Source organism: Vulpes vulpes, chromosome 7 (assembly GCF_048418805.1).
Source record: "Vulpes vulpes isolate BD-2025 chromosome 7, VulVul3, whole genome shotgun sequence".
NCBI lineage: Eukaryota > Metazoa > Chordata > Mammalia > Carnivora > Canidae > Vulpes > Vulpes vulpes.
Window position 1 is genome coordinate 35,479,086 of NC_132786.1, and position 27,140 is coordinate 35,506,225.

The 27,140-nt window shown below is 47.8% G+C and overlaps 1 protein-coding gene across 2 annotated transcripts; it reads left to right on the forward strand.

The window, feature by feature from the left end:
* Window positions 1-764: 764 nt before the first annotated feature.
* Window positions 765-15,623, forward strand: RNF122 (ring finger protein 122). 2 transcript variants are annotated; one of them, XM_072763541.1, is made up of 6 exons: window positions 765-1,175; window positions 5,911-6,067; window positions 11,769-11,814; window positions 12,126-12,167; window positions 14,176-14,258; window positions 14,525-15,623. In XM_072763541.1, the coding sequence occupies exons 1-6, from the start codon at window positions 1,151-1,153 to the stop codon at window positions 14,637-14,639; spliced, it is 468 nt and encodes a 155-aa protein (XP_072619642.1). In that variant the 5' UTR covers window positions 765-1,150; the 3' UTR covers window positions 14,640-15,623. The 2 variants fall into 2 exon arrangements, with proteins under 2 accessions (XP_072619642.1, XP_072619643.1); XM_072763542.1 differs by lacking the exon at window positions 765-1,175 and adding an exon at window positions 1,847-1,977.
* The last annotated feature ends 11,517 nt before the right edge of the window (window positions 15,624-27,140 follow it).

The following is a 27,140-nucleotide window of genomic DNA, read 5'->3' on the forward strand; positions in this document are numbered from 1 at the left end:
AATACATTCTGAGTAGATGAGAGACAAAAAAGACAAGACGAGACGGACAAGCGATGCAACATCAGATAAAAAGGAAGTGTTTTGGACGGGGGGTCAGGTTCAGCCTTTCTCCCCACTGCCATTTATTTCAACACCTATGTGGTGCTGGTGCCAGAAGCCACTGCCCTTGGGGTATTATTGCCAATGTCGACTTCTGGGTTTGCTTCTGCTGCTCAGGAGGGCGGCGCCCTGCGAAGTCTACCTTAAACTTAACCTTCGGGCCCCGGTTCCTTGTTTGTTACACGGGGCTCTGAGCAAAACGTGAAAGGAGCTCCTTGCAGATCTCTCGCCGTCCTCCCCCTCCTGCTCCAGTTCCCCCCTTTCGCAGCGAGCAAAGGGACGTGCGAGGCGCCTCCCGGGACCGAGTCCTGGCGCACGGAGCAGGGACCTAACTCCTCCCCGCACCGGCTTCTCCGAGAGCTGCGGGAAGGCTCAGCAGTGCCCGCGCTGGAGGCGGGAAACAGCGTGGCTCCAATCGCCCGAGGGCCCCGGGACCTCGGCGCCGGCCCCGCGCGCTGGCCTCCGCAGAGTTCAGGTTCGCGAGGGCCGGGAGGCCGAGCGGGAGGCGCCGGGCGCAGGGATGCTCTCCCCGGGCGGGGCGGGGCGGGGCGGGGCGGCGCGGGGCGCCGGGCGCGCTGAATCCCCGGGGCCCGCAGGAAGGCTCCCATTGGCCGGAGGGCGGGTGACGGGCGCGGGGCGGGGCGGGGCTTCGCGGGGGCGGGGCTTCGCGGGGGCGGGGGCGGGCGCGGGAGGGGGCGTGCGCACCCGTGTCAGTTTCGGCGTCCCGGCCGCTCACCTTCGCGCCGAGGGTCGTGAGCCCGGCTTCCCGCCGACGCTCTCCCCTGCCCTGCGGGCCGGCCCCCTGCCCTGCAGCGCCGCGCGCTCGCCCAGCCGGGGCCCCTGCTGCCGTTCCTCCGTGCTGCGCCGAGCCGGGGCACTCTCATTTGTTTGCTCCGGTTCCCCCTCTTTGTTGCGCTAAAACCACCCAAGCCCAGCACCCCCCCCCCCCGCCGGCGGGAGCCGGACTTCTCCGCGGACTGCAGCGGACCCGACCGCCGGGGCGCCCCGCCGCCCGCCTTCGTCCCGGGGGAAGCCCGCCGAGAGCTCATTGATGCACCCATTCCAGTGGTGTAACGGTGAGTCCCGGGCCGGGAGGGCGCGCGCCGGGCTGCGGAGCCGAGCGGGGCGCCGGGACGCCTCCCCCCCCCCCCCCGTCCCATCTCCCCAGAAACTTAGCTCGGGAGGAGGAGCGGGAGCCGCGCGTGGTCTGCAGCCCGGCGCGCGCCCGTCCGGCTTGACTGCGGGGCCGGGTGGGCCCCGGGACGCGCGGCGGGCGGGGGGCGTGGGAGCCGCGGGGTTCGCGGCCTTTGTGTGGCGGCCCCGCTCCCCTGCCCCCTTCCCTCGCCTTTGTGCGCTCAAACTCTGGTCTTTGTTGTGGTTGTCGGAGGAGAATTAAATCGGCGCTCGGGCTGGATCTCCTAGAGGGAGCTCAAGTTCCCGGCCTGGAACTTTGCAGCCTGTTTTAAATATGTGTACGGTGCGGCGTGCGGGCCGGGCGCGGGGGCGGCCCAGGGCTCTTTGTTGGCCTCTCCCCGGCCGCCGGGGGCCTGCTGCGTGCGGGGGGCGCCCGAGTAAGGAGCGCGGCTCCACGGGCCCGGTAGAGCCCGCCGCGTCTCGGCGCCCGCGCACCCCTGGGTGCAGGGCTCCCCGGCCCCAAGGCCGGACCCACCGTCCCAGCCCCGGGCTCCGGCGGGGGCCGCACCTCCTGACGCGGTGACCCCTCCACGCCGCCCCCCTGCGGCCTCCCTGGCCCGGAGTGATGCTCAGTGCATCTCACCTGAGGCTTCTTTGGCGTTTCAGGTGATACAGGTTGGGCGTGGGTCTGACTCCACCCAAGCCACTTGAAAGGAGGGTCTTTCGGAGCCGGTCAGTGGAAAGGTATTGGTTGGTCTGGGGTACTGAAACCTTCCCGGGGCTTTGGCGTCCTGACCCCGTTGTTCCGAGCCCTGGAGTTTCTGGACAAGTGGGGCGGAGGGTGTGCAGCTGGCCTTATCTGACTATGGTAGGCTGGCTAGTTACGAAAAGAAAGAAAGAAAGAAGAAAAAAAAAAAGCCTTCTTGAGAGCAGACCCCTGCCAAATCTTGGATTAATTATTTCAAGCGGCTTTTGTTTTAAGGCAGGGTTGGGAGAGCATGTGTATGAGCGTCCCCCATCCCCCTCTTCCTCTTGCTGGTAGGATCTAATTTCCTGAAAATGAACCAAGCTGTGCGTGATAGGCGGGCATGGAGGGACAGGGGGCGGAGGATGGGGGCTGAGGAAGGACGGTGCATCCCAGCATCTGGGAAAGATTCCCGTTGGCTGGGAAGGGGAAGCCTTTCCCAGACCCACTGGTCTTTCTGGGCCAGCCTTTCACTTGACGTCATTCCAGCTCCCAGCCTTCGCACCGCACCACCGAGATGAGGCATTCAGATGTCAAGACTTTCATAGGTCAGCTGAGACAATGGAACAGAGGCTTCGGAAGAACCCAGGTGGCGGGCCCTTTTTTCTGGCACTCCTATTTCATATGGGGTTTGTAGACCAGCAGAGGACTTGCTGCTTTTTCTTGTCACTTAAAGTGACTGATAGATCCTGTTCTTTGACTCCATTGAGGAAGCAGTCCCTTCCCCCATCCCTTTGTGTGTGTGTGTGTGTGTGTGTGTGTGTGCATGCGCACGCATGAGGGGAAATATCTGGAGTCTCTCTTTCCAGGGGTTGGTATTCTTCCTGCCCTTACAAGTTTTGGAGGAAAAATGGCTCCTACTACAGCTTTTGGCCAATATGTATCTTTACCATTTATTTTTAATTATAAGAAAATGTATCATCTCCTCTCGTCTGTGAAGCTCTTCTCACCTACATCTCTTTATCACATAATGTCCCCAAGCTCACTGACTCAATCCTGGAACCCCAGGGCAAGTCTCTGCCAGAAGAGGTAAGATGGTCAAGGTAAATGGACCAGAGGACCACTGAGGCCAGCATGCCCACAGAGTGCGAATACATCTCTACAGTGGCCACCGCCCTGCAGTTTCCTAGGACAGGAAACCAATGAGGTTTTCTGGGACCCTAAAGATAACCAGGATCCAGCTCACAAATGTGCATGGGGAGCCCAGGCAGATTGGCGTTAGACCCTCTTATGGCATCAAATGTTGCTGAGGTAGGGAGCCTAGAAGCAAGGGCTTCCTGTTGCACATAGCAAGGTTAGGAGCTAATTATTTAATCTTTTCAACAAAGTCTTTCAGGACAAGAACTACTTCTGGTTTTTTGTTTTCTCACAATGTCTACGTCAGTAGCATAAATCAGGCCCTCAATAATACTTGTGGGTTGACTGGTCATTCATTAGCTGAGGGCAGTTTCTGGGCAATTTTCCCAAATATCACTCTCCTTACTTTGAAGTGGGAGTTTTTGCCAAGGGTACCAGGTTGTCTTGAAACTCAGGAGTTATTTATCTGTTAACTAGTTAATTGAAAAGAAGCCAAACACTAGACGGGGCACTGGAGAATATACACAAGTCCAAGTCTGCTGTCCTCAGACTTATGAGCATTTGAGCTTGTTAGGACTATCTGATTTCAGGATTCTAGTCCCATCTCTATTGCCATTCCTCCCTTTGTATGGTGAAAGGCTTTGTGTTGTCTTTGTCCCTACAGAGTAAAATCATCCAGTCGTTTTTTTTGCTTTTTTTTATATTCAGTGTCATGGTACTTGTCATATAGTCAATATTTGAGTTAGAATAAGTTGATGCTTGGAAGAGTTGGGCAATGTAAGACAGTTACTGAGTGTGCAAGAGTCAGAACATGTGGTACAGGCTGTGAGCACTGTAAAATTCAGGGAAGAGAGGGGTCACTGGGGTGTCATTAGGACCAGGATTGGTGAACTTCTAGAAGGGAAGAGGGAGTTTCGGGCAGGGAAAAGTTGCATGAACAAAGGTATGGAGGCAGGTGAAGGACAGGTTGGACAAGAAATAGACTGGTCCATGTTGGGTGATGCTGGAAGACAGTGAGTAGGGGGGAGGTTGAAGAGGTGCAGGGTGTGTGTGTTTAGGAGGACTTGAAGCTCCTCATGAGCTTGGGGAAATATGTGATGGGCTAAATTAGAGGGACCAGATATCTGAGGTGTTTAGGATAGAGACTTGGAATAGAGTTAGGCCCAACATCTGAAAGAGGTTTGAAGGGATGCTCAGGATATGGTCACCAGATTGATCTAGGGGATGACAAGGCATGACATGTAGGATGTCAAAATTGACTTCCAGTCCTTTAAACCAGTCTTCTGCTGCTGAGTTGTGATAGCACTGGAAATTATAAGCTAGAGTTCTGGAGTATATTTATGGGTCCTGGCTTCTAACCAAGATGTCAGGCCAGTGTTTAAAACCCATGTTGAAGACTTGAGCACAGAGGTCTTTGGATAGGAGCCTTCTTAGCTGCTTGATGTTAGCTTATTTAATGATCCTTTTCTCCCCCCTGTTGAAGGGTAAGTTAAATTGGTAGCATGAGAATGTGCTTGGGGTATAGCAGGTTTATGGCAGATCCTAGTTTTCTTGTCTCCACGCTTGCTGATATCCAAGAATTTTATTATGCTTGTCTTTGGATCCCTATAATATTTTGTCCTGGTTGCAGGAGAGAACATTCTACCCGGCTTATTGTTTATGTTCCATATATATATATTTTTCTTACTTTAAACATTACAGGAAATTTACTAATTCTCAAAAATGAGTATTCCCAAAATAGAGTGGCTCCAGGATAGGTTAATCCAGCCATAACTGACATAATGTTTTCTCCTCTTTCCCTGTCCCCTCTGCCACCCTCAGCCATTGGCTTTATGTTGAACTGCTTTGTGGTCTGGCTGTAATGTGGCTGTCACCATTCCAGTTGTCTCAGAAAGTTAGGAATCTTCCCTCGTCCAGCAGAACTTCTTTGGCCAGAGCCCTGTTACCTACCTACCTCCACACCTAAGCCCTGCCAAGGGGAAGGTGACTAGGATGATTAGTAGGCTAATCGGGATTTACCGGAGTCACGGGAAAAGGGGAAACGTCTAGGGGCGGGTCAGTGTTTCCCACACCCGGGCATGCCTAGGAATCTGCCAAGGACCTTGTTAAAAAATGTAGATTCGGATTCATTTTGTTCAGGGTGGGCCTGAGATTTTGCATTTGTAACAACCTTCCCGGGGATGCCAGTGCCACTTTGGAGCCACACATTGAGGCTTTGAGTAGACAAGGGAAAAGTGGCCAAAGCAAACTGCACCCCCCACCACCACTTTCTGGAACACTGGCCCAGGCTTGGGGGGAACAGTTTCTATTCTGGTCCTAGTGCAGCTTGTCTCCTGGACCAGGTGGCTTTGTGACAAATGACCTTTGCACAACCACACCTTGCAATTTACAAAGCTGCTTTCTTTTTCCAACTTTGGTCCTCTGTTTTCCCCTTGTTTTTAAATAACAAAGGGAGGCTTAGATAGGTAACTCCTTAAAGGTTACATCTCTAGGGAGAGGCAGGGTTGCCACCCAAATACCCATTTTCTCACCTAAGGCCTTCATTTTGCTGCTGCTCTCTATGAGCTTCTGGCTGATGGGATCAAGTCTTCCATTGGCCAAATCGTTGATCCCCCTGGGTGGGGGGATGCAGTGTTAAGTACTAGGCGTAGTATCCCATTTCATGGGTGACTTATTTACCCAAGATCACACGGCTGGTCAGTGTTAGAGCTACGATATAGAGTTAAGCCCCTGCATCAAAGAGGTGTGGGAGCCCAGAGCCTGCCATTTCTCTCTGCATCCTGGCTGACCACTGAGTACATCAGCCACGGTGTAAACTTCCAACTATAACGTTTTTCCTCTCCCTTTCTTTGCAGGGTGTTTCTGTGGCCTGGGACTGGTTAGTACCAACAAGTCCTGCTCAATGCCACCCATCAGTTTCCAGGACCTTCCCCTCAACATCTACATGGTCATCTTCGGCACGGGCATCTTTGTCTTCATGCTCAGCCTCATCTTCTGCTGCTATTTTATCAGGTGGGTGGCACAGTGGGTGACCCGGGGCAGGCAGTCAGGGAGAAGGAGGCCAGGTGTGGGGTGAGCCAAGTGAGACTCCCTCAGCAGAGTCACTGGCTTCCCACTGGGGCCCCTGCTTTGAGGACATAGCTTAGCCTGCCCTTCACTGGGCCCCTGAGGCCTGCTGTTTCTATTTTCATCCGCCTAGCAAATTGTCCCAGAGCATATAAGGTCACCATTGGTTGAGCTGCATCGCACCTCTGGCCAGTTATTCAAAAGGTGGCCTAGGATTACTGTCTGACCAAGTCCTATCGTGAGTCGTCTGTTCAGTGTCTCCACTCCCCCGCTCACAACCTCTGGGTAGCAGGGATAGGTGGGCATCAGTTACACCAGTGGCATGTTTCTCTGCCCTCCTGGGAAATCCTGTTGTCAGCCCTCCAGATGCTAATATTAGCAAGCTGATGTCTGGAGAGCCGGTTGTTTATTCCGCCTTGTAAGCTCTTTTGATGGTGGGGGTGGGGGACACCAAAAAAACCCTAAAACATCACTTGTTACTGCGTAGAGATCCAGGGAAGGACCTGAGCATGGCAGGGCTAGCCAGGCTCCAGGATGAGCTGTTTCTTCACCTCCTGTTGAAAGACGTGGGAACTGGTGGCTGGTTTTCTACCAAAAATTTGGGGCATGACTGGTATTTTGAGTGGAAATTAGTGTTTCTGACCAGGGCCTGCTCTTGGTATTAACAGTTCCCCATTGTAGGGGACCAGTCCTGCAGACTGGAGAGCATTGAGCACCCCTGAGTAGAGCACCCTAGGGATCCTTAGGGCCATTTTGATAACTACTTCCTCCCCTCCCCTCTGCCACACACTTGACCAAATGCTGGCATAGCTGTCAGCTGGAGTCTCCTCATTAATCATTTAAATTAGGATGAAGGAACAAAGGTGTTCTGGCTCCCTGCTGAGATATCTTGGTGGGTTGAGTGCTCCACCTGGAAGGAAGCTAGGGGGAAGAGACACTCCTCCAGATTCCTGAGGCTAGAAGAGCTTCCTCCAAAAAAGGGGAAGTGCCTTGGGTGCCCCCGTCAGCTACTTTGGGCCTCTTCTTTCTCAGAACTTTAGAAAGTGACTGGGACTAGAGTTTTCACTTAAAAGTTTATGCAGAGAAGATCGTTGTTTATTTTTCCCTCTTGTACAGCTGAGCCTAAAATTTGCATAGATAGGAGTCTGGGGCAATTTTTCTAGTAGCTCTCCATCCCCCAGTTCCCTTTCCCCAACCCTATATTTTCTTCCTCAAATTTTCTTTCTTCTTGACCACCCCCACCCCCATCTCCCCCCACCAAGCAATTCAGGCAGTTCCCCAGAGACTGAAGATGGAGACATACCAAATACCAAAGGTTTCTGTCTGCTTCTGGGGGAGGAGTCTGCAGAAGCAGCTTCATGTCTGGTCTGTGCACCCAAGCTGCAAAGGGGTTGAGTAAGGAAAAATCTGGAAAAAAACACTCTACAGGATGTGGGTGACTGGGGTTCATTCCCTAATTCTGCCACTAATAGGTGTGACCCTGGGTTTTAGCTGCTGTTTACCAAGTGCCTTCTGTGTGCCACATTGTGGTTGGTGTTTTATGAACCACCCCCACTTCCCGCCCTGGCCTCCAGCGCATGTATTGCCCATGTAGTAAGTGAGGAAATTCATGCTCAAGCAGTTAAGGGTTTGCCCAAGGTCCTATGTCGAGGAAGAGCCAGAGGTGTGCTAGCCTGGTGGTCATTAGTTAGAGCCCTTCAGATTCCATACATTTGCCTTCTCTGATTCTCACTCCTTGAAGGGGGGGGGGGGGGACAGCTAGGGCACTCACTCACCAACCCCCTGCAGCCCAAGATCAGGGTTCCACAGAAAAACAGGCTGGGGAGCTAGGTAGGGTGGATTTATTTTTGTCTGGCTAGAGGCAAAGAACAGAGCAGTAACCACATGATCCCCAAAGCTTTCCTGACTGCAGGGCCACTTGGTGCCACCTGTCCCTTATGCAGTAATTGGCCCCTTCCGTCACCCCACCTTCTGTTCTGCAGCCTGCCCAAAACCAGTTAACCCTGGAGCTTCATGGTTCCAGAGGCTCGCTGGTGTGCGGCAGCCTGTGGGTGTCTATATATAGAAAGATACACAAGCGCAGAAGCCACTTCCTCTCCCTGCTTCTCAGTTTCCTCCACGGCCAAAATAGGCCCATGACCCCCTGCTCTCCACCTGGTGAGCTCATTGGCCAACACCAGCCTCCCCTCTCCGGCTCGCCCTCACTCATTCTTCCCCGTTCCCCAAGAGCTGACCTCTGGCCCTACACAGGATGGAGGGGCCGGAGAGGTACAAACAGGCAGGAAAGGAACAATTATTTTCAGGACCTGGTTGCATTGTTTGCGCCAAAAGGGAAAAGAAGCAAGGGAGAGCCCACTGGCAGTGGCTAGAAATGGTCTCATTGAAATCAGAGTATTTTTAGTAGCTTTGCTCACCCGACAGCTGAGATGGCCACCTGTCCAAAGTTGCTGGCACCACATCCTATGCCGGGATGGCCCAGGGTATTGGTTTGCCTTTTGCTTTATTTCCCTTGCAAACTCTTTGGGCCCCATTTTATCACAATGTATACCTTCCTGTTCCAGAAATCTACACTGTAGGGTGGAAGGGGTGGTTATAAGCCTTTCACTGTGCTGCTGGTACAGGGAGGGCTACAGCCCTGCTTCTGCAGGGTGTTCAGCTCCGACCATTGGGTAGGTGGAGCCAGGCAGACAAAGGGGATGAGGGTGGGCAAGGGGGCATCCTGCACATCCTATGATACAACAAGCAGAAAGGCACAGCACAGACCACTTGCTTAGAGCCACATTGCAGGTGAGGCTGTCGAGACCCCAAAAAATGTGTGACCTCCCCTCCTTCTCTGGGCTAAAAAAGCAGGCCCCTTACCACTTCCTCCTTTGCTCTCATACACAGCTGCCAACAACAGCAGCAGTGTCTCCCTCAGAAGGCGGCTGTGAGCACTTTGATCATGAGAACACTTTCTTCCTTCCCCAGCTTAATTCTGTGTCAGCCAGGTAACAGTTCATGTAAGCTTTGGATGCATCCTTGCCTGCCCCTCTGGCTTGGAGGCAGCGACAGAAAGGCATGCATATGAAAGGCTTTTGTGCACTATGGAGTTCCCTGTAAAGCTGAGGTCTGGACAGTGGGAGTGCCTGTTAGGCCTTGGTTCAACCCTCCAATGACCGGAAACTCTCCAGTGGATGTGCTGCCCTGGGCCTTAGCCCCACGGTGAGGGAGTCCACCTGGACTGGAGTGCCTTTTTTTTTTCCTTAAGATTTTATTTTTAAGTAATCTCTGCACCCATCTTGGGGCTCAAACTCACAACCCTGAGATCAAGAGTCACATTTTCCACTGACTGAGCCAACCAGGCACCTGGGGACTGGAGGTTTTTTTTTTTTTTTTTTTTTTTTTAAGATTTTGTTTATTTTTAGAGAAAAAGAAAGAGTGGAGGGGGAGGAAGGAGGAAAGAATCCCAAGCAGACTCTGCACTGAGCAGAGAGCCCAACAAGGGGGTTCGATCTCACCACCCTAAGATGACCTGATCCGAAACCAAGAGTCGGGCACTCCACTGACAGAGCCACCCAGGTGCCCCTAGACTGGAGATCTTAAGAAGTTCTGGTTACACAGCCTTGCCAGGCCCCAGACTTCTATTAAGAACAATGGAGGTGGCTGGCAGCCAGATCCGGATCCGCTCCCTGATTGTGCTCTGGGCACGGCTCTGCTCTGGCCTGAGTTCTGCACCTTCCCCAGCTCTGGTAGCAAGTCAGCTTGTCCAGTGTCCATGGAGCGAGCATCTTCTCTCCTTTTGGTTGAGGCTTATGATTTGAGACTCTCTTCCTCTAACTCAGATCAGCAATCATCTTCTGCAAAAGGACAGACATTTGGGGCTTTGCAAGTCACGCAATTGCTATCTTAATTACCCACTCTATTGTACAAAAGCAGCCGAACACAATTCGGGAACTATGAGCCTCGCTGTGCTCTAATAAAATTTTGTGGACACTGAAATAGGAGTTTCATATATTTTTCACATGACATGAAATATTCTTTTGATGTCTACTTTTTCACCACTTCAGCATACAAATCAGTTTTAGCACACAATCCCTATAAAACCAGTGATCAGCTGGCTTTGGCCATAGTGTGCCACGCCTGTTAAAACTTGGTGGGCTTCTGATGTTTCCTTCCAATAACCCAGGTCTTTGGTAAGCGTGACTGGTGGAGAGGGAGCTCCATCTGGCTCCCAAGTATAGGAGGACACAGAACTACCTGCTTAATTTGGAAGATTTCTCTCACTGCAAATAAAACAGCAATGATGATGATAATGCATAATCATGGCCTTGCCATTAGTTGTGGCCCTGTTGATGAGTATTTCCCAAGTGGTCTGGTATTATTCTTAGGACTGTATGCACCTAATAGGGGAAACAGGCTGCCACCGTATGCGTTAAAGAGCTCAGGCTCCAAAATCTTTGATTTTGGTAGACTTTGATTCAAATCTGCCTCTGCTGCCAACTAGCTGTGAGGTTTGGGCAAGGTACTTAACTTCTTTGGACTTCGTTTCCTTCCTCTGTAAAAAGGAAAGTTTCTCTCAAAGTCTGTGCATATGCTATTTTTTTTTAAGGAGATTTATTTATTCATGAGAGACACAGAGAGGCAGAGACCTAGGCAGAGGGAGAAGCAGGCTCCCTGTGGGGAGCACTGTGTGGGACTCAATCCCAGGACCCCAGGATCATACCCTGCCCTGAGCTGGAGGCAGACGCCCAACCCCTGAGCCACCCAGGTGCCCCTGTGCATATGTTAGTACAGAGATGGATACATAGCAAGTCCTCCGTAACTACTGTGTCATTGCCATTAACAGCGCCCTGTGTTTTGGCTATGGAGAGTTAGGTTGTGTGCAGGCCACCAGCTTGAAACCAAAAGGAAGTAAACCAAAGGAGGGATCATCTGTGTTTGCCCAGTGTTGTGAAGGGGAAAGTGCGCATTTGTTCTGCAAGAGGAAGAGCCCCCAGGGGCAACAGGCTTATTTATCCTGCCCCCACCCCCCCCTGGCTTAATGGCAATATCTGTTTTTTTAAGAATATCTATCTTCGGGACACCTGGATGGCTCAGTGGATGAGCGCCTGCCTTCAGCCCAGGGTGTGATCCTGGAGTCCTGGGATTGAGTCCCACCTCGAGCTCCCTACATGGAGCCTGCTTCTTTCTTTGCCTGGAAAGCTCCCTACATGGAGCCTGCTTCTTTCTTTGCCTCTCTCTCTCTCTCTCATAAATAAAATCCTTAAAAAAAAAAAGAAAGAATATCTACCTTCTTCTGTATGGTCAGTAAGCAGATTGTTGATCCATAGAGTCAGGGAGCTCCAAGGCACTGATGTCCTGGGAAATAGCAGGGAGGATGAATGAACAATTCTGATTCCGGAATTCCTCAGTCTGTGGGACCTGATGGTGAGTTCTGAGGCTGTTGGGCCTGAGAAAGAGTCTGAGTCCTTAATCCGCTCTGGGTGACCTGCGTAGGTCCAGGCCATCCTCCGTGGCATCTATGGGATAAGAGAGCCCTGTGGTCAGCAGCCTCCCCAGCCCCAGAAGAATGGCCCACACAGCCCGCCTGCCTCTCTTACTCTGAATGGCTCCGTTTGTACCAAGGCGTAGTAACCTCTTCTCTCCCCTTTCTCTCTTTCTCCCCCAGCAAACTCCGGAACCAGGCACAGAGTGAACGATACGGCTATAAGGAGGTAAGGTGCTGTCCCTTTCCCTGAGACGTCCTCTCCTGCCACTTGCCCTGCTAGAGGGAGGGCAGGCTGCAAGCAAGCTGAAGCAGTCCTGGCCTGGCACCCACTTGGCCTCACCTCTGGCTTCCTGTGAGGCTAAGGCTCTGTACTAGTCACCTCTTGCTTGTCGAGGGCTGTGTCCGAAGCCCTTTCCCTTCATCAGAGGGAGAGGAAGACACTCCTGTGCAGGACTGGGGACTCCCTTCCTTGGTGGCCAGCACCCGGCCCCTGTGGTTGGCCCCTTCTGACACCATGCCTCCTCTCTTTCTTCCCAGGTGGTACTTAAAGGAGATGCCAAGAAGCTGCAATTATATGGGGTAAGTGTACTAGGACAGCATGCAGGAGGGCCCCACTGGCAAGGCAAAACAGCCCGTCCTCCAGCTCTCAGCCTGGGCCTTTTGGGAATGTTAGGCACCGTCTTCCTATCTCCTTAGGTCAGATAAATGTGACTTGTTCCAGTAGCTAATCAGTATGGAATTCATGATGTCTGCAACAGGCGCAGGCTGGAAACAGATCACAAAAGGGTTGGTGTAAGTGGTGACCTGGCCCTAGGAGGGCTGCCATGCATAATGTTTAAGGGGAGGAAGGACACACCACCCCATGCCATAGGCATGCCACAGAGTCCAGCTGCCCTTCCTTTTACCCACAGGCACGCACTCTGTCCTAGCAGACTGCGTCTGACAGGTGTATCCATCCCTGTGGTTTTCCCTGTCTCCCCTTCAGTCCTCTCCCCAGCTGATATAGCAAGTCCTTGGGTCTCCTCACACGGATGCTTCAGAAGACCATTTCCTCTTCCTTTCCTACTTGCGCCCATGAGATCAATCATTTTCTTTCTGAAGGCTTCTGCCCATAACCACAGACACTTGTACACAGTGTGTTTGTGGTTGTCTGGAAGCTGGGAGGATCTGCAGGTATTGCTAGACACAAGATGGCCTAGGAATGCCTCCTTTAACCATTTTTTAAATTTAATTATTTTTTAAAAGATTTTATTTGTGTGTCTGTCATCAATAAATAGAGGCACAGACATAGGCAGAGAGAGAAGCAGGCTCCTCCACACGGAGCCCAGTGTGGGACTCGATCCCAGGACCCCAGGATTACACCCTGAGCCAAAGGCAGATGGTCAACAATTGAGCCACCCAGGCATCCCCCTACCCTTTTTTAAAATTTTTTTATTTTTTATTTTTTTTAAGATTTGATTTATTTACTCATGAGAGGGCACGAGAGAGAGAGAGAGAGAGAGAGAGAAGCAGGCTCCATGCAGGGAGCCTGACAATGGGACGACCCTGGGTCTCCAGGATCAGGCCCTGGGCTGAAGGTGGCACTAAACCCCTGAGCCACCTGGCCTGCCTACCCTTTTCTTTTATTTTTATTTTTTTTTTCTACCCTTTTCTTTTAAATAAATATTTTATCATTTGAGAGGGAGAGAGAGAGCATGAGTGGAGGGGAGAGGCAGAAGGACAAGCTGACTTTCCACTGAGTGGGGATCCCACCTGACTCTGGGCTCAGAGCTCAATCCTAGGACCCTGAGATCATGACCCAGAACTAAAGGGAGATGCTTAACCTACCCAGCCACCCACGTGCCCCTCATCCCTCCTTGTGATGCCTGCTCTTGCATCTCAGCAAATTCCAGTGTTCCCTGAGCCCTCCTTGAGAGGAAGAGTTCAGCTCTGAGGGGCTAATATATAATGACTGATTTTATTAAAGCCAGATTTTATTAACGACTATTAACCAAACACCATACCCCATCCTTACCTCTAGTTATTGATACATGCCTCCTTGCCAAATACACTAGGCAAGAAAGGATTAAAAAATATTCTTCTAGGGGCACCTCGGTGGCCCAGTGGTTGAGTGTCTGCCTTTGGCTCAGGTTGTGTTCCTGGGGTCCTGGGATTGAGTCCCGCATCGCGCTCCCCACAGGGAGCCTGCTTCTCTGACTAGATGTCTGCCTCTCTCTGTGTGTCTCTCATGAATAAATAAAATGTTTTTTAAAAAGCAGTTCTTCTAGAATAGTACTGGTCAATGGAAATTTCTGTGATGATAGAAATGTTATATATCTGCACATATGGGAGCTGCTATAGCCACATTGCAGCTACTGAGGCCTTGAAATCTAACAAGTGCAAATGAGGAACTCAACTTTTAATTTCACCTTCTTTTGATCAGTGGAAACATCATGTGTGGTTAATGGTTACCCTCTGACTCAAATTTCAGTGGCTGATGTGGAAACCAGGCTTAGCCTAGCTTAGTTTTTTTGGGCGGGGATGAGCTGATGGTGATGATGATGGTTCTTCCCCAATCTCCTCTCATGCTGCCCCTTTCTTCCCACAGCAGACCTGTGCAGTCTGTCTGGAAGACTTCAAGGGGAAGGATGAGCTAGGTGTGCTCCCATGCCAACATGCCTTTCACCGGAAGTAAGTGTCCAATGTGGGGAGTTTCCAGGGATGCCTTTTGAAAGAAATAAGCAGGGAGCGTCTCCTAGAACCTGTAATCCTTACCCTCTCCCATCTACCCCTTGCCAGTGATGCACCACATCCTGTCTGGACACAGGCAACCGGAGGGATTAGACAGGGGCAAGGACAGATGTTCTTGTTCTGGGAAGCAGCTGGGCCCTATGAGAGGCCAATGGAACAGGCTGGGTGTCTTCTTAAGGCAAAAACAGGTCATCTTCTGCCCACAGGTGTCTGGTGAAGTGGCTGGAAGTACGCTGTGTCTGCCCTATGTGTAACAAACCCATTGCTGGGCCCTCGGAGGCTACACAGAGCATCGGGATCCTATTGGATGAGCTGGTGTGAGTGCTGCCTCTGCACCAAGGCCTGGAGAAGACCTCTTGCTTCACGGGTGCCTGGTCCTTCTGCACAGCTACAGAGAACTAAACTGTTGGGTAGTGGTTGACGTGCTTACCTGAAGGGGCAGTAATGCAGGGCTGGTCTCCCACCATCAGGGTAAGGCCAGAGTTGTCCCACCTTTCTGCCTTCTGAAGCCTTCTTTCCTGCTACTCAGAACTAATGGTGTCACCCATCAAAAAAACACTGTATCCTGGTACTGGCCTGTCTACCTGCCTGTCCCTGCTGGGGAAGCCAATCTGCTCTTCTCTGAGAACCTGGAGTTACCCCTGGAGGATTCCCCTTAGGAGGACAGGCTGCCCTGACCTAGAAGAAGGGACAAGATGGGCCGTGTCCCACCTGTAACCTCCCTCCCCTCTTCACTCCTTGTATAGGAAGGTGAGAAGGGGAGGTAGGAAGGTTGGTCTGTCAAGGAACCATCAAGGAACCAAGTGCCTCCAGTGGAAGGGAGGGAAGGCTCTGTAGGAAGTCAGGAAGAGCAGGGACATGGGAAAAGGAAAGTCAATGTTTACATGGGGCCTTTGTGACTGCAGGGTCATGGAGGGCACGTGCTTTCCACTCCCTGCTGGAGTCTGAGGTGCTATCCATTCACTCTCTTCCTCAGTTAATCTCCAAGCTTCCTATTCCGTGTTGAGGTTTGAGTGCCCCCCCTAGAGGAAGGGCTTGTTCTATATTCAGATGAATTCCTAAAGGCTTTTTTCTAAAGGAGCAAGGGGCCTGGGGTTAGGGGTGTCTGAAGGTTAGGGCAGCAACAGGTACCTTCTTCCCCTTTGTAAATAGTATTTTTATACTTTCTCCTCACCATCTCAGGCTTTATATGTGGGAGCCCCTGAATGGAGGGAGGGGGGTGTCCTCGCCCCCACCTGGAGCAGGTGAGGGTGGGGCAAAGGTATGTATTTAAAGAAAATTAAATTTAATAACAAGTTTCTCTAACTTTTTGCTTGTGGTTGTGGCCTATGTCTCTGGGGCACTTTTCTACCAGCAGAGGAAAGAGTTCTCTTACTGCTGCTTCTCACTTCCCCATGCGCAGAGCACCCTAAATCTTGAACAGAAAAATTGCTATCAGGTTATTATGTGTATGACCTAGGACTAACAGCAATGTACTTTTTAAAGATTTTATTTATTTATGAGAGACACACAGAGAGGCAGAGACACAGGCAGACAGAGAAGCAGTCTCCCTACAGGGAGGGAGCCCTATGCAGGACTCGATTCCAGACCCCAGGATCACGCCCTGGGCTGAAGGCAGATGCTCAACCACTGAGCCACCCAGGTGTCCCAAGTCTTCCATTCCAACTCAAAGTCACCCCGCTGGGGCCCTTACCATTCTCACTAGGGCCTTTTATGCCTGCCTGATTTTGCCATGCCCACCCATCCCCGACCAACAGCCTGTGGCTTCCAGTCTACCACCCTCTGCTTTCTGGGTGTCAGAATAACATGGATGCCCTTGACCGTATCACTCAGTACAGGTGAATCTTTTTCTGTCAAAGCCATAGGCACAGATTCAGAGCAACGGATGGGATCAAACTGGAGACAAGAAGGTCAAATGATTAGTCATATGGGCTGATACCTAACCAATGCCATTCATGGGAAGAAAATCAGGCTGCTTACCATGCCCCAGACCGTAGACCATCAACAGCACTAGATTCCTATTGGTTCTACTTTTTAAGAAATCACGCCCATTCAGTTCTTCCTTTAATAAATGACATACTCTGTAAATGGAGGTATGGGAGGGAATATGGCCAGTGTCACCTTTATGCTTTGAAGTGGCTTCTGCTTTTTTTTTTTTTTAAATATTTTATTTATCCATGAGAGACACCCACAGAGAAAGAGAGGCAGGCTCCACGCAGAGAGCCCATTGTGGGACTCGATTCCAAGACTCCAGGATCACGTGAAGTGGCTTCTGCTTCTGTCCCTACATGACAGTCTTAACAACAAACCAGGGAATGCTCTGTAGAAGGGGAAACTTCCAGCACCAGGAGTACGAGAAAGACATCTTTGGTGTCTCCTACTGCTCTTCAGTCTTCATCGCTCTCCACTGCTGCTAGACCTCAGCATATTTTTATCTTCTCTCTTTTTTCCTTTTTTTCTCCCTCTTTTTTCTTCATCTTAGCCTATTCTCAGATATTACTGAGAGCACCAAAGCCACTGCAGAACCCTCCTGGATGGGCCATGATTGTCTTGAGTGGTTCAAAAGATACACCAATCACTAAGAGTTTTTACCCAGATGATGGTGTGAGCTCCCCTGGATGCCAGCTCTGGATTTCTAAATATTTTAATATTTGTAGCTGCTCATTAAGTCTCAAGAGGTGGCTGAAATCCTCCAAGACAGGAAGGGAATCCATGATGGCTTTAAAGGCATGATGCAATATGAAAGGGGCCAATAAATCTAAACCCAGCAGAAGGGAAAACCAGGTTTGCTTTAGTTGAGAAAAGCTGATTTGGAAGCAATTGGATGTCAAGTTGGGCATAAGTCAAGAAAAATCCAGACAAATTCAGGGTGCAATAGTGTGACTATACCCAGCCAGGGGTTCATCCTCTCTGCCTCCTTCAGTATTCTTCAGTATTGTCCAAATCTCTGTGGCATAATTTTATTCAGATTTTTTACATCTGCAGAAAAAGCTTTGAAAAGCCCTGTGATGAAGGAACTGGAGTATTATAAATCTGGATGGATAAAGACAAAGGGGCAAGCAATTTAGTGGTGGTTCTCAATATTACTTTGTAAGCATGAACCTTCGTCACAAACTCAGTCACTCCAGAAATAGTTTTCTTGCCTTTGGCCCTGAGCCACCAACTCTCTCATCTTCTGTGCACACTGTTTGCCTTATTCTCCAAATTATTCATGAGACTTCGAGTCTTCCACAGATGACTCCTTTCCCTCCATCCTCTGTACACACTATGAAACAACTGATCTATTCTCTGGACCCCAGAGACCCCACATTCATCATCCCTGGTGCCCAGTCTGCAGTATGGGAAGCTTGCTGAGGTCTTAAGTGTCCAGCTCATCCAAGATCCCACACAGCTTCTTCCACAGACACCCTGTTGGTCCGCTATCTGGGAGCTAAGGTGACCATCTGCATTAACCTTGGGATCCACTACCATTTTCCTTTTCAGGTTGAAGAATTAGGTATTCCATAATGAACATCTTGTTGTATTTGTAATGTATTTTTTCAAAGCATTTAAAAGCAAACTTCAGATTCTAGCACACTTCTTATATTAAATTTTATAGTTAGCTTTTCTGTTTGCAAGTGAACTGAGAATGACCAGAAATCTGCCTTGAATGTGAAGATGTGTACTTGCTGATAAATTTTGAAGGGAAGCTCTGACATCAGGGTGGTTTTAGAAATTACTCAGATATGAAATCATTTAATATTTAAAATGAGGTGAGTAAAGCGTTTTTTTTGTTTGTTTGTTTTTTTTTTGTTTGTTTGTTTTTTTTTTTTTTTTTTTTTTTACTGCTTCTGGTAACTTTTAACCTTGCTCAATTTTATGCTGGTGTCAAGGAAAAAAGGGGGAAAGAGAAATGCATGGAGAGTGTAGGACATCCTCCTTACTGCACATATTAACATTTCTTGCACAATTACCCATGGAATATTCTCATTTTGGACTTTTTCCACACCCTAAATTTAGCAAGCTAGAATTATCTTTTAAATACCACTTTAAGCAACCTTTTTGAAAAGAAGAATGCCAAACGGGGAAATCTGCATTTCTTTGTGGTTAGAATGAAATGGCCTCAGTTTAATTATTCTGCAAAGCAGTAGATTACTCCTTTATTATATGCTGAAGATACAGTAAAGGCAGTAATGTAGCAAATTCATTACAGGTCTGAAGATTAGAAATTTATCCATTCAGATTGAGAAACAGGCAATACATTTACAGACATCTCTGCTTTGCATTTTCTGGTAACAGCACATTGAATTGAATAATTACTTTAAATATGTCAGGCAGGTTTCATGATTTAAGGGAATTCTATGTTTGAGTCCTTTTAGGTCTAAAAAGTCTTTAAAATGAGGTCTAAGGACTTTTTCATTTTTTAATTTCTGCACTTTGAAAAACTAAAATCATATAAAATCGGTTTTTCGGGCAGCCCCGGTGGCGCAGTGGTTTGTTGCCGCCTGTGGCCTGGGGTGTGATCCTGGAGACCCAGGATCGAGTCCCGCATCAGGTTCCCTGCATGGAGCCTGCTTCTCCCTCTGCCTCTTTCTGTCTCTATGAATAAATAAATAAGATCTTTTAAAAAATAAATAAATAAATAAAATAAAATCGGTTTTTCTTAAAGTGAGACATACCTTTAGAACACAACAGAATTTCCCTAAGTCTGGTTTACAAAGAAATGCATGAAGCTAGCACAAATGTAGAGAGAGAAGTTTTGAATGAGAAAAGTTTCAAATGAATGGTTTTTGTTCATAATTATTAGTTCTACACTGTAGAAAGGGCTCAGTATTTGAGAAAAGGTTTACCGTGAGGAACAGTGGCTTTTTAGGAGATCAGGGGTCCCTTCCTTGCTGCTCCTTCTTTTGAGGCTAATTTGTGCAATGGAATAAACTAAAAATGTGTTTTAAACCCAGCTGTCTCCACTTAGCTGGGAGACCTGGCCATATTCCTTAAGCTAGGTCTCCCCTTTCTCCTCTATAAAATGGAGCTAATGGTAACTGCCTCCAGAGTGTGGTTAAGAAAAGGACATAAGGGGCACCTGGATGGCTATGGCTCAGTGGTGGAGCATCTGCCTTTGGCTCAGGGTGTGATCCCCGGGTCCTGGGATCCGGTTTCCCCACCCCCCATCGGGCTCCCCAAAGGGAGCCTGCTTCTCCCTCTGCCTATGTGTCTGCCTCTGTCTCTGTCTCTCATGAATAAATAAATTTAAAAAGCTTAAAAGAGAGGGACAAAGATCAAGAGTCAAATGTTCCTTAACAATCAAATAAGAGATGTATCAAAGTGGCTGCTGATTCTGGCAATGAGGGAGCTAAGTGTGGCCCGAAAGGAGTTTTGCTGGAGTGGGGGGAGGGGTTGCCTGTGTTGAGAGTGAATGAGGGGCAGCCTCAGCGGTTTAGTGCCGCCTTCAGCCTAGGGCGTGATTCTGGGGACCCCGGATCGAGTCCCATGGAGCCTGCCTACTTCTCCCTCTGCCTGTGTCTCTGCCTCTCTCTGTGTGTGTCTCTCATGAATAAATAAATAAAATCTTAAAAAAAAAAAAAAACTGAGAAGAAAGAAGCCATTTCTAAAAAAACTGAAAACAGACAAAAAATGAATCTAGCAGATCAAATTGGTCATAGAGCCATAAACAAAAGAAGTAAACCTTCTTCACATAGCATTTGACACATAGCATTTGATTATAACTATTCACCAGTATAGCCTAAAGATGAAAAAGAACGGCAAAGAAAACTACAATCATGTTCAATAATCTTTAGTGATAACACTTCTACTTTGATACCTTTATATGTACAATCGGGACAAAGTAAAATAATTGTTAATGTGAGAAAAGATTTTTCAGTGAAAGAAAGTGTCTCATACTTTAAAAGTATAAGCCTGATAACTTCACTTGGAAATATCAATATAAATTCATGATTTATTTATTTTTTCTAAAGAACACATATTTCCTAGATGTGTCTGCTGAGCCTGGAAACCTAAAAAAAAACACAAAAACAAAAAAAACACAAAAAACCTCAGGAGGAATGGCATCCCACTGTTCGGATTATAGCCTTTAAATACCATTTCCCCTTAGAAGGAGCCAGGCTCCTGAATGGTTGATTCAATCTTGCCATTCTAGAAAGCAAGGAAGAAATCCAAGACTACTGGTCATGTTAGAAAGACACAGGAGCCAAAATGAATAGACTCTCATTGGACTTGAAAATGTGTGTGGGGAGGTGGGAGGGGGCAGGGAGGGACAAGGAGTATATAGGAAATCTGTGTCTTTCAATATTTAGTGTGAACCAAAAACTCTAAAAATTAGACTGCATTTAAAATTTTATTTTGAAGACTCCTTTTGGCAAGAAGCACCTAGGCGGCTCAGTCGGTTGTGTCCAACTCTTGATTTCAGCTCAGGTCATGATTTCAGGGTAATGAGATGGAGACTTCAGAGGAGCCCCAAGTCCTGCTTCCTGCTCAGCAGGGAGACTGCTGGTCTCTCTCCCCCTCTCCCTCTGCCCCTCCACTCACTCATGCAAGTGTGCAAGCGTATGCTCTCTCTCTGTCTCTAAAATAAGGAAATCTTGTTTTTTAAGCCTCCCTTTAGTAAGAGGACAAACAGTATGAAAAGAATGACAATGGACTAAAATTCAGCAGATATATAAAATTCCTTGATCAGAGGAAACTAACAAAACAGCAAAATAGCTTCTCACTGAAGGCTACTAAACTTCTAAAACTTGGTAAATAAAGGGAAGAATTAAGCATTTGCCCTGCTTTTCCTGTATAGACTGTATTGAAGTGTCAGGGGAAAAACTGATGAGGAACTTTGTATCAGATCTCTCATCAATAAAAGAGAAATCACATGTCTCAAGTGATACAATCCCAAGCGCAGGGCCCTGCCCCCCTCGGCCGATCCTGCATTTAAACCTGCCTCTAGATCTGACGCTCTGTATAGGAAATAGGGGAGATAAAGGGGAAAATTCGGTGACAAGAAGCAGCAATCTGCCAAATCCAGAGCTTCAGTCCTTTTATAAGACAAATGGCCTTGTTTCTTCAATGGCATTTTCAAAAAATAGGGGAGTTATGATAGTTTTCAAAAGAGAGAGAACCAGGAGCAATCTTCCCATAATAAAATTCTAAGCAAATGATATAGGTGGGGAGTGAGAGACAACATGGGGGAGGGGGTTATTTTGTTTTCGGTTTTAAGACATTTTGCTGGATCACCTGAGTGGCTCAGTGGTTGAGCATCTGCCTTTGGCTCAAGTCGTGATCCTGGGGTCCTGGGATTGAGTCCTGCATAGGGCTCCTGGCCGGGAGCCTGCTTCTCTCTATGCCTATATCTCTGTTTCTCTGTGTCTCATGAATAAGTAAAATCTTAAAAAAAAAAAAAAAAAAAAAAAAAAGACATTTTGCCGAGCAGAGAAACAGGGTCCTCACCGCAGCAAGGAGAACATGTGGAACAGAGTGAGCCGTTTGGGAATGATTAGGAAGGGAATGCTGCTGGAATGAGGTCCTCAAAGAAACACAGTGAGCAGGATCCCAGTCCCTGTGGAAAGAACAGCCCCTGGGTAAGCTGTTCTTAGATCATACACCGTCTTAATAAAAAACACATGTAGTAATATTAAGCTGATGGCTCGGATCTGAAAAAGCAGCTAAGCGAGCCTAGACGTCTTAGGAGGGAGAAAGGTATATTGGAGATGCAGTGGATTTATGTAGCCCAGTGAAAGCTGATTTGTTGAATCCAGTTTCCAACGTGGCTCAGACTTTCATTATTCTGGTGGATAGTCCATGTTTACAAGAGCCTTTTGTTTACAGCTCTCTACGCTGTTTCAAAGACTTCTGGTTCATTAAAAGCCATTTGGTGCTGACCCTACAGATCTTCTGAACATGTGAGCCTTCCAAATAATTAGCATACTCTTCCCCCACACCAGCCTCCATTATGGTCAAATTTTTTTTAGCCTCCCAGGCAAAAGGATATCGTGGTCACCTCCTTCTCCACAGGCATTCAGGGGTTGTAAATATTGTACTCTCATTTTTCCATTTGGCCCGTAATCAGAACAGTGGCTCTGCTGCAAGCAGTAATTACCTTCCAGTGTGTTCCCAATCCTATTATTAACCACGCCAAGACCACGTGAACCCTGAAAGACCAAGCTACAAAGCTGTCATGCCCTGAACACATCAGATTTTACTCCTCGGAGAATGAAAGGGAGCAAACATTTGTTTTTTGTTTTTTTTTTCTTTTTTTACTTTCTCTCCTTTTCATTTCTCCTGAGGAAGAAGTCTTCACCTCACAACATCTATCATATGGTCCTGGAAAAACTGAGAGGTACGGCTAAATGGTTAGCCACCAAATCTCTGGAATTTATTGCATTCTTCCATTTCTCCTTAAAGGAAAGTTATAAATTGCATGTCTTTGTACATGAGCACATCTATACATCATTTTACGCAGGTACGCAGGGTCACACATGTGCTTTGTAAAAAGGTGCTTAGCAAAGCAAAAGCTCCAACAGCTTCCTCTCTTGCTCCTTTTCCCCACAGGATGGCCCAGGGCCATCTACAGGGAGAGGCTGGGATGCATCCTCCGGTGTTTTCTCCTTTCTCAAGTGTTCTTCGAAGCACACATAGGCATGTATCCACTTCTAAAGGCACGCATTTTTTCAAGCACTGTCTTATAAATGGGCAGTCAAATGGGCATCTCTTTGCATTCTGTGTGTGTTCACCATCACACAATACCTTGTGGACACTCCCTCCCAGTCCCCTGCCTTAGCTCCACTTCGTTCTTTCAGTAAATGTTGGGAGAATTCCTCAGCCTGGAGATGCCATGGATGAGCCTTCACTTTGCGCTCGGGTTTTCACACAAAGGACCTACCTGTGTATCCTGTGGTCTTGAAGAACCCAGAGCCCTCCCCTCCACAGGGCCATGTGTATTCCATAGACTCTCAGGGGGCACAGCTGCCAGGGAATTCATTTATTCTCTTAAGAGGTGTTGCCAGATTGCTTTTCAAAAACTGGAGGGAAAGAGTCAAGGAGAGGACAGCAAATGTGGATAAAGTGCTTACTCTGAATTTAAATTGTGTGGGTTGGCTGGGGGGGCCAGGTGCTGTGTAATGACCAGTCCAGTGATATTATTATTAGTTGTTGTTCTAAAGACTAGAGCTTCCTCAGGTGATGGTCTGGGCCTCCGTGGAGGGGGCCATTCACGAGGTGTGTGGTAAAAGGGACCCTCCACAATTGTGCACCTGGGGTTTCAAAAAGGAAGATGAAGCAGTGAAGAGCACAGGCTTTGGGGGTCAAGTGTTCAAATCCCCACGTTACCCCTTTCCACTGTGGCACCTTGGGCAGGTTACCCAACTTCTCAGCTTCAATACCCTCATCTGCAGAATGAGAGAATGGTGCCAGCCTCAGAGGCTGGCTGTGAGGAGGAAAGTCTGGAAGGCCCTACCTGAGCAGAGTACCTGACACCTGCCTGACTGCAGGAGACACTGTTTCTCAAACGCCTTCATTAGGGCTTCTTCCCACAACGCCCTCCCAGTGCCCCAGTGCCCCAGCTGATGGAAGCCCACCGAAGCAGAGATTGTGTCTGATTCATCTTTTCATTTTTACATATCCAGGGAGTATTTTAAAGTGAATCCCAGCTGTCCTATTGTGTCAACTGTTAATACTTGTGTGTATTTTTTCTTTCTCTCTTTTTTTTAAAGAGTTTATTTATTCATGAGAGACATAGAGGGGCAGAGACACAGGCAGAGGGAGAAGCAGGCCATGCAGGGAGCCTAATGTGGGACTCGATCCCAGGACCCCAGATCACACCCTGAGCTGAAGGCACACACTCAACCACTGAGCCACCAGGTGTCTCTTGTGTGTACTTCTGATGGTTCTCAAAGTGTAATCTGGAGACCCCTGAAGGTTTTCCTCTCAGGGGGTCTCCCAGGTCAAGATTATCATAATATGAATATACTGCTTGTCTTTTTCATTCTCATTCTCTCATGGATGTACAGTGGAGTTTTCGGGCACAGACTGAAAGCAGCAGCAGATCTGAGAATCCAGCTTTTTGTTTTGTTTTGTTTTGAATTTATTTATTCATTCATGAGAGACACAGAGAGAGAGAGAGAGGCAGAGACACAGGCAGAGGGAGAAGCAGGCTCCATGCAGGGAGCCCGACGTGGGACTCGATCCTGGGTCTCCAGGATTATGCCCAGGGCCAAAGGCAGGTGCCAAACCTCTGAGCCACCCAGGAATCCCAGAATCCAGCTATCTTAAACTAAACCAATATGACACATAGTAGCAAATTTTTACAAATCTTTTCACAAAAATTTAACACAATGCCACACTTTTATTTTTCTGTCTTGGAATATATACTTATTTTTCACAAAAATAACTTTGAAAATGTTTATTTAAACATGTATATTTATCTTGTTTTATTTTAATTTTTAAATATTTTATTGATTTATTTGACAGAGAGAGAAAGCACAAGTGGGGGGGGGGGGCGGCAGGGGAGGGGGTGGCAGGCTCCCTGCTGAGCAGGGAGCCCAGGACTTGGGATCACAACCTGAGCTGAAGGCAGATGCTTAACCGACTGAACTACTCAGGAGCCCCTGTTGTTGTGGTCTTAAAAGAATCAAATGGATATGTAAAAAATTTATCAGTTTTAATTTCTACTATAAAAAAAAATCTTTTTCACATAAAGAAAATCTCTTGGGAGGGGTCCTCAATACTTTGGTAGTGTTTTGATTGAGATTTAATTCACAGACCACAGGATTCACCTCTTTAAAGTATATAATCCAGTAGGTTGTAGTAGATTTACAAGATTGGCCAACCGTCTCCACTAGCTAATTCCAGAACATTCTTATCACCCTAAAAAAGAAACTCCATATCCAGCACCCATCATTTTCATTTTTCCCCCTCCCCCATCCCCTTTCTCTGACTTATTTCTTCTGGACATTTGAAATACTTGGAACCTTTTGTGTCTGGCTTACTTAGCATAATGTCTTTAAGACTCATCCACACTGTAGCATGTGCCAGAACTTCATTACTTTTTATACCTGGTATTCCCCTGTATATAAATGCCACATTTCATTTATTCGTTCATCAGTTTATGGACTTTTGGATTTTCTCCTTTTTGGCTGTTGTGAATAATGATACTATGAGCATTTGTGTCCAAGTTTTTGTATAAATACACATTTTTAGTGCTCTTGGCTCGATACCTAGGAACAGAATTCCTGAGTCTAACTCTGTGTTATTCTATGCTTAACTTTTTTGAGAAACTGTCAAACTGTTTTCCACAGCAGCTGCAGCATTTTACATTTCAGCCACCAATGTATAGGCGTTCCAGTTCTCCACAGCTTTTCCAAAATTTGTTATTTTCACCATTCTTGATGCTAGACATCTCCCAAGGATTGGGAGTATGGCTCGGTAATTTTTAGAAGCGTAAAGAGTTTTGAGACTAAAAGTTTTAAGAATTGCCTTTCTGACATACAGCTTAAAAAAATAAACATAACAGCATTGTCAATCTAAAAATTAACAATAATTCCACACAGTTGTGCAACACCAGTTTGAGTTTACTGGGACAGACCCAATCTATACCACTGTACCCTTTAACTTTCTTTCAACATGCCCTGATTAGATGACAAATTATATGGGCACCCTAATAACGAGTCTAATGTTCAGATTTCTGTCAATTGCCTTCAATATGTCTTTTTCCAGTGTATTGAGAACAAGATCCCACACTGCATTTGGTTGAGGTGGCTTTAAAAACTTTTCATCTCAGGGATCTCTGGGTGGCTCAGTGGTTTAGCACCTGCCTTCAGCCCAGGGCATGATTGTGGAGTCCCAGGATCGAGTCCCACATTGGGCTCCCTCCATGGAGCCTGCTTCTCCCTCTGCCTGTGTCTCTGCCTCTCTCTGTGTGTCTCTCATGAATAAAATTTCTGAAAAAAAAAAATTGTCTTATAAAAAAAAAATTTCATCTCTATGAGAACTCCTCATACTCCATTTCTTTCATGCTCATTATTTATTGAAGAAACTGGGTGATTTGTGGAACTTCCTACATCCTTACTCAGCTGATTAAACCATCGTAGTCTCTTTTCATCTGTTTCTTTGTCCTCTATGCTTCTTGCCATTTGGTAGTTAGATCTAGAAGTCTGATTAGGTGAGGTTTGTGCAAGAATATTTCTTAGATGCTGTGTACTTCCTATTGCATTGTAACAGGAGGCATGTGGTATGGCTCACTCAGTGATGTGAAGATAAATCCGTGGGTTCAGGGGCAGCTGGGTGGTTCAGTGGTTGAGCGTCTGCCTTTGGCTCAGGTCGTGATCCTGGGGTCCTGAGATTGAGTCCCACATCGGGCTCCCCGTGGGGAGCCTGCTTTTCCTTCTGCCTATGTCTCTGCCTCTCTTTCTGTCTCTCATAAATTAATTTTTTAAAAATCTGTGGGTTCAGGATTTTTAGCTTCATCCAATCATGTTTCCCATCAATGTACTTTTTAAGAATTTTTTTTTTTAAAATTTTTAAACATTTTATTTATTCATAGAGACAGAGAGAGAGGCAGAGACACAGGCAGAGGGAGAAGCAGGCTCCATGCAGGGAGCCTGACATGGGACTCGATCCCCCTTCTCCAGGATCACACCCTGGGCCGAAGGCAGGCGCTAAACCGCTGAGCCACCCAGGGATCCCCCTTTTTAAGAATTTTTAAGTAATCTCTGTGCTCAACATGGAGTTTGAAGTCCCCACCCTGAGATCAGGAGTCTTATGTTGTACCCACTCACTGAGCCAGTCAGGTGCCCCCCACCTCACACTTTTAATAACACGGTTATTGCTGCCATGTCCCAGGGC

Bases quoted from the DNA above. Each gene is read 5' to 3' on its own strand.
- RNF122 (XM_072763541.1), top strand. From the start codon at position 1,151: ATGCACCCATTCCAGTGGTGTAACG. The intron at 1,176-5,910 runs GTGAGTCCCGGG...CTTTCTTTGCAG, and splicing joins CCCATTCCAGTGGTGTAACG to GGTGTTTCTGTGGCCTGGGA. The intron at 12,168-14,175 runs GTAAGTGTACTA...TTCTTCCCACAG, and splicing joins AGAAGCTGCAATTATATGGG to CAGACCTGTGCAGTCTGTCT.